The 7,583-nt window shown below is 35.9% G+C and overlaps 1 protein-coding gene across 15 annotated transcripts in view; it reads left to right on the top strand.

Annotated features, from left to right (window-relative positions):
• Positions 1-7,250, top strand: part of tty (tweety) — a 158,644-nt gene extending 151,394 nt beyond the window's left edge. For 8 of the 15 annotated variants that reach the window (XM_069305882.1, XM_069305887.1, XM_069305892.1 and 5 more), the window contains one exon: positions 792-7,250. In XM_069305882.1, coding sequence (XP_069161983.1) covers positions 792-1,005 — 214 coding nt within the window. In that variant the 3' untranslated portion in view covers positions 1,006-7,250. The remainder of the gene's footprint in view (positions 1-791) is intronic. The other 7 variants (XR_011223058.1, XR_011223057.1, XM_069305893.1 and 4 more) reach the window with 7 other exon arrangements.
• The last annotated feature ends 333 nt before the right edge of the window (positions 7,251-7,583 follow it).

The raw sequence follows: 7,583 nt of genomic DNA on the forward strand, positions 1-7,583 counted from the left end.
CAGTCCAGTCACACCTTCGCCAATAGATACCTGCAACTGGAGAGTTCTCTTCCATGTGACTTTTACCTCTGCTGCTGGGAGGGTCTAAGGAAAGTCTGCAATGGCTCTTCAGGATCATCACCATCTTGCCTTGAACTCCAAGTCTCCATTCTTCAGAAAAGATTAATATTTTTTCCCCTTTTTTAGTATCTCGTTGCATCTACATACTCTTGTCTTGGGGAACATCCAAGTAGAGTAGCTCAGAAATCAGGCTTCACATGAATAAGAAAACCTTTTTTCTGAGTGTGATACTCAAGTTTTCCCCTTTCCTTGTGTGATTCCTTGAATCTCCTGTGCATACTTTCTTTTTTTTAGTTTGAATGTGATAGAACTGGTGTAGGGGTAAGTGGTGCAATATTTTTGGCAGCTGGAGACTAACGGCATTGCTCTGTGAGATGCCAGGTAGGGTTCAGTAAGGCATACCATGTTTATGGGAGCACTTTCTGAGGTCATTCCAAGCCAAATTGGACTCTTCTCCAGTGCCTCCCTAGCACCTGTATTGACTTGCCAGGGATATTGTGACAAGATCCCTACTATGAGAGCAGAATTTCACCCTACCCTGACTATCATGAATCTGTCCAGTTGACTTTCATTCAGCTTGCCATAGGGACCATCAGTGTCATGTTCAGAGAGCAGCTGTTCATAGCCAATCAAGCCTGATTTTTATGCTAAAGTTACATTTTCTTTATTCAGCACTCTATAGATGCCATTAACACCGTATTTATATCATAACATATTCATTACTGTTTCAGAAATGGTCGACTGTACCACAGCGATGGAATGGGTAGCATGGGAGGAGGAAGTGGGTCAGCCCCAACAACAGTAAGTACAATGGGCCGCAATGACAACCACCACAACCATCACCACCACACTCACAGTCATAGTCACTCTCTGGGGCCCAACCATGGCCAGTATGCCACTCTGTCCAAGCAGTGCAAGACTCTCGAATCATCTGACTTCTACTAAAGGATATTGGCTCACTAACTAACTGCATGGTTCTCTTCATGGTGTTGCTGGATTCTTAATTGTGCCAGTATTAAAACTGTAGACAAGTTTCAAAGTCTTCATGAAATTCACGGAATCTTGTGGGGAAGCATGTGGAGTACATTAGTGTTCACCAGAATTTTAAGGAGATATATTTTTTCTATCCTTTAAGATAGAATTCTTGTGGTCATAATATACAGTAATATGCCAAAGGATATGAAACGCTTGTATCTAGTAGGGGAAGAGTGTCTTCAGTCTTTCTGTATGTATTTAAGAACAAACAAGTGTATTGTAAGAAGTCTTGTAGATAAAGATGCTGGGAGAAACTACTATTTCATTTTGTTTCAATGTGATGCAGTTGGCCATTTTTTAATTTGTTTGGATGTTAACTAACTGCACTTTATCTACGAGTGGCTTGGTTAAGTTATTGAATGTAGAATAATAGTTGCAGTATGTGTGCATGCTTCCTTTGCAGGGTTTGAATCTTGAATACTTGCATTTTATTCCTATTAGTGTTCAAGATCTTCTTTTTTTTAATCGGTGGAATATGCTGTTTAAATTGTGTTTTTCTGAGAATATATATGGCTTAGTATGCTGTAAGAAATTATGAAATTTTTTGAAGTTGTAAAAAAATAGCCTTGAATGTTATTTGGTAATTACCAGTTATTATTGATGCATAAGAAATCGTCAAGATTTTTGGACTAGCTGAAGTTCATCGGCTACACATGCTACAGACTGTTTTTCAGTATTCGGGACCAATAGTTGAGTACTTGGTCTTGATAGTGCCATTTTGTAAATACTGTATAGCAGAATATTTATCTGGGGGTTAATTTGGATTCTCAAAGGTACTTTGTTTTTTATGAGAATTTATTTATAATTCATTTGGTGCTGTCTCCAGACTTTCCTGTTATCACAAAAGATGTCTTTATTTTTTGTATGCAGCTAGTTAAAAGGTGATTTCATAAATTCGTAAATAACTTAAATTTCAGTGTGGTTATTTTCTTTAGCGGGGCATTTTTTGTTAGCTAAACTATCTCCTTATATGAATATTAGAGGCAAACTTATCTTTATAAATGCTACAAATTGTTATTACTTGGTAAGTTCTTGATAGGTGTGTGAGTTATGATTTAATGAACATGAATTTTCTTCTGAACAAATTTGAGGGTTGAAAGTTAGGTAGAGTAGAAGGCTGTAAAGATGAATAGCTGGTTTACTGCCAGAGCAAGACGTGTGTGAAATGGTAATGCCAGTTGTCGCATATATGGCTTGTCTCTCACATGTTTAAGCAAATGAAATATTTTCACCGCAAAGCTGTAATCTTAAGAATCTAGAAGCACTGTACTTTTTACATTATTCAATATTTTGTGAAATATTTTGATTTTTAAATTTTGAAATATTTTGAAACAATTTGATTTCAGAATGCAATACAAGGGAGTGGAACATGCTGTGTTAATTACAGGTGCCAAGTTTCTTAATTTTACTTCATAGGGGATAACAAAAATCTTACTCCACTAATTAATATTTAAGGGGATATATATATACAGTATATATATATAATTTTGAATTTTCTAAGGTCATATCATCACACTGAATGATGAAAAATAAAAAACATTGGCAGTCAATTTTGTTCATAAAATAACCAATACGATAAATATAAACATTTGGTTGGTATTTGTTCTTTAAATTGAGAAACAAACTTAGTTTGTCATTTTTTTAGATAAGTAAAGACAAAAGAATTATCCTAATTTATTTTTAATAAATTTTGTCAGGGGACAGGCAGCCTGTATACATATACATGTTAGGCTTATATCAAGGTCCCCACCCCTCCTCCCCTTAGGTTGAACTACTGACACTCCCCAGGATGGAACCCCTACAGCAAGCTAAATAACTCCTGGGTGCCTATTTACTGCTAGGTGAACAGAGCATTAGGTGATAGGAATTGTGCCCGACCATTTGTCTCATCTGGGGTTCAAATCTAGACTTCCCAATTGTGCACCGAGAACAAACCCGACTATACTACAGGGACACACATCGTATATACCACATATACAGACACATCACTATGTATAAAATAGTGGTAATAGACAAAATTGATTAGAATTCTTAAAACCTGGAACTTCAAGAGTAAAAGGTCATAGATTTAAGCTACGGAAACAAAGATGCCGAAAGAACACTATAAAGTTCACTTTTGCCAAGTGGTAGATGGTTAGAAGAAGTTTGAGTGAGAAAGAGGGAGAAGGCCAAAACTGTCAGTAGTTTCAAAGTGTTATGGGATGACGGGACACCACGAACTAAGTGTCTCGTCGTGTAACTATCTTGAGGTGATTTTGGGGCTTAGTGTTCCAGCAGCCCGGTCCTCAGCCAGGCATCCTTTCTGTTACACACCCAGGAAGCAGCCCGTAGCAGCTGTCTAACTCCCTGGTACCTATTTACTGCTAGGTAACAGGGGCATCAGGGTGAAAGAAACTACCCATTTGCTTCCGCCTCCACCGGGGATTGAACCCGGAACCTCAGGACTACGAATCAGCAGCACTGTCCACTCGGCTGTCAGGCCCTCCATCAAGCAACTAAACTTAGGTAATTACATACATACAGTATATAAATAAATCTAATTTTTACTTGTCTAAGTAAATGACAAACTAAGTTTACTTTTAAATTTTAAGAACAAACTTCAAACATCAAGCAAATATCACTTTCATTTTTTGATATTATGTTTTAAAATGTTTTTAGTAAATGTTTATTACTGTATTTGCATTTAGTTTTATATACAGTATACACCTTTATAATTTTTTGTTAATATGACAAATAGATACATTTTCTATCAACTTTTCATGAAGGTATCGAGTATGATTTTGTCTCTAATGGTCCTGGTGCATTTGTAATGCGTCGTTTTTGCATTACTTACCATATTGATCTTGGTTACTCAGGATTTGATGTTCTAGATTTAAATCTATCTTTGTCTTCAAACATTTTTAATTTTATTTTTAAATGTTACACATTTCTTTTGCCCAGTGTTTTATAATGTCATGCTAGCATTTTTTGGTGGCAAAATTGTGTCATGAAAGAAAGAAAGAGAGCTTTAGGGCAGGAAAAACAGGGCTGCCCAAATAAGGGACTATACAGTGCAACTTCAATTTGGTGAATTATATGGGATCGACCCTGATTCATTGGGAGCGAGGGATTCATTGCAACTGAAAATGGTTTAGGATGCATTTGTGATGCCATTTGATTTTATAAGCCTAAAATGCATTGCTATGCCTGTTATTTTTTCTCCCCTAATGTTTCAGTCTTCTACGAAAAATTAGAAAAACATGATTGCAGGCATAATAAGAGAGATCATTCATAACCTAATATTTCCCAAGCTCCATGGGCTAATTTCACTGAACAAATTTTTTATTTTAATTGGTCATATAATGGACAAGTACCAGCAGAATTTGTCCAAAGAGATTTTAACACGTCTAGCAATTTTCAACGCCACAGCTTCGAACCTCATTTTCAAAGGCAGCCGGGGCTCAATGAAAACTAAATAGGAGAAATTGGTTTTAAATGTGCTTAATCCAAGCGTCTAACCCTCTTTTTAATATTGCATCCATCTTTGAAAATTATTAAAGATACGATTGGAGCCATATTTTCATTCATAGCCTAATATATCCCATGCTCTGTGGGCATCATATTTTTTTTTTTGAGATATATACAAGAGTTGTTACATTCTTGTACAGCCACTAGTACGCGTAGCGTTTCGGGCAAGTCCTTAATCCTATGGTCCCTGGAATACGATCCCCTGCCGCGAAGAATCGTTTTTTCATCCAAGTACACATTTTACTGTTGCGTTAAACAGAGGCTACAGTTAAGGAATTGCGCCCAGTAAATCCTCCCCGGCCAGGATACGAACCCATGACATAGCGCTCGCGGAACGCCAGGCGAGTGTCTTACCACTACACCACGGAGACTGCATATGACAACCCATCCTCCTGTTTAGGTATTACTTTTTGTAACTATGTGCACCATAGTACAAATATTGATGTACTAAGCAATTAGACAGTAGAATTTTGTACTATTCACTTTGTAGAGTCCAAAAAAATGAAGCTAAAAAACAAATATACCTCGGCCTAGTATAGCGCACACATGTTCCATATTAGGCCTCGGATAGTGTGTGTTTGGCTTAGATAGGTTAGTTTAGTTTGTCTTTGCAACATAAGTAGAAAATGTTTTTCTGGTTTGTCCAAATTCAATAATACCAGTTTGTTTGTAATTGCATTGTACATTGGTATATGTACTATGGTCTTCATCCTTCCTATAAGTACTATCAAAACAGGAGGATGGGCTGCATATGATAGATAACCTTTCTCCTAGATCTCTGAACTCTGGGTCTGCTTCCTAAGCAAATCTGCACATTCTCTACTACTGTACGTTAAATCTTCACTTATTTGGCAAAGCTGGTGGGTAAATCTGCCCTGGAAAGTGTGCACAGCAACTAGAGATTCACCGAAACAAGGTTCGCCAAATTGAGGTTATGCTGTACAGTACTGTGTGATTACCCGAGTGAAGTTACAGGATATGAACTAGGTGTCATATGATGCTTTAAAATTGCTTATAGTTTTTACATCCATCACTTTCTCACTTAAATTGTTCCACCTACAACACTGTTTGGGGGAAAAAAAAAGGAACTTTCTGATGTCTTTCAACACTGTTATTTCTTTAGTTTAAACTATGGCCTATTCTTGAAGTTGCAGGTCTAAAAAAAAAAAAACATAACACACAAAAAAGTGTACTGGAAAGATGGGACACCATGAGCGTAGCTCTCATCCTGTAACTACACTTAGGTAAGTATACACACACCTTTATTTTTATATAATATTTCCTCCTCAGTTTCCCCCCCTCTTGCTCTTTCAACCTTATCCTTCTCCACCCCGTTCCTCCACTTATGCACCATAAGCTGTGCCATTTGACATGTGTATGAGCTATATAACTTTAGGAGTTGGCAGTGTGTCAAGAAAGTCATAGAAAAGATCATATGATTATTTTGGGTAGAATGCTATTCCTTCCTTCTGTAGTGTGTGTTTGAAAGTTTTCTATTTGACGTTTGTTATCTGAGAAAAGCCGAAGTACATGTACTGTACTTAGCATTGTCTTAAATTTAAAGTTATATTTATTAGCACACTCATAGATTATTTGAATTTATTTCAAGTGTATACTAATACAGTAGTGTATATTGATGTCCAAGAAATAGGTAATCTGATTTTTTTTGTTGTTGTTGTAAGAGAACATTATTATGAACAACTTGAGCTGTAACTGTTCATACAGCATCTGAATGTATCCCATATCATCACAGCTTTGTCTCTAAAAGTTTGTCATGCATGATTGTCTTGAGATGTTCTGTATAAGTTTTTGCCACATGTAAATATTTATAATTACACTTCATTTTCTCTAGCTTGGAGAGTTTCTTGTAAAGGGGTTTCTTTTTTTTTCTTCTTCTCCTTGAACAGGATGGAAATTTGTAAAATAAATACATTAGTTGGCAGTTATACTATATATGTAGTATTGTTAATTAATTTTTACATACACAAAAAGCTTTTAAAATATGAACACAACATTCCAAATAATAACTACTGGAATCTTTCTCTATGAACACACACTTTCCTCTACTAGCTAATCTAGTCATTTAATTGTCAGTGTTATCTATATTCAACTGTCCAGATAATTGCTAGGTGTGGAAAGTTGCTGCTGAGCAAATTTAGTTTATATTTTTATCCAAGACATGTAACAAAAAGTCTACAGATGTAATGACTAGGTTCTATAAGAATAATGTTCCCTTTTTATATAATTTACGTGGCTACGTGGTTCATGTAATTTAAAGGGTTAGTATTTCCATGTAGCTAAAAGCCATGTAGGGTAAGAAACCAGTATTCTTTAATGACAACAATGTTAAGTAGTTCTTAATGTATATATATTTCCACAAGAACTTATTTTCCAGTATAATCAGTGATCGACATGGAGGAGTGTCCCTGAAGCTTACAAATGACAAAATGAGTGTGGGAAAACTTCAACAAGTTTACTTGTGGCCAGAGACACAAGATACTGCTAGATAATTGAAAGATAAGTGTTCATTATATCACATTTTGTAGATCAGTGTAGTGGCACTTTGTAGGTTGTACAGTCAAAATTGAGCGGTTGTAAATATAAAAATGTAATTGATGAGATTTTACTTTAAGCTCATTTGTACGTTACTGTGAAAAATTTAACAAGTGCAGGATAGCATGTGCTTTTCTTTGGTAGAAAAGCACAAAAATGATAGAATTGTGTCCATGCTCAAAGTGCTTAAGAGGCAGTATTACATAACTTTAGGATGCAGTGAAGATTACCAAAGAAATATCAGTGACAGTGATCTTTAACAGAGTGTAGCTGAAAAACATTTTAGCAAATCAGCTAGATCTATAAGTTTGAGCAAAAAGTGGAAACTCTGGGTAAAAACGGTCCAAGACATTTTTGTGTAATTTTAGAGTGAAGGTGAATGACTGTTGCTGTGTTAGGGTTTTTTTCTATAATGCTATTGACTAACG

This window comes from Procambarus clarkii, chromosome 56, assembly GCF_040958095.1.
Source record: "Procambarus clarkii isolate CNS0578487 chromosome 56, FALCON_Pclarkii_2.0, whole genome shotgun sequence".
Classification (NCBI taxonomy): domain Eukaryota; kingdom Metazoa; phylum Arthropoda; class Malacostraca; order Decapoda; family Cambaridae; genus Procambarus; species Procambarus clarkii.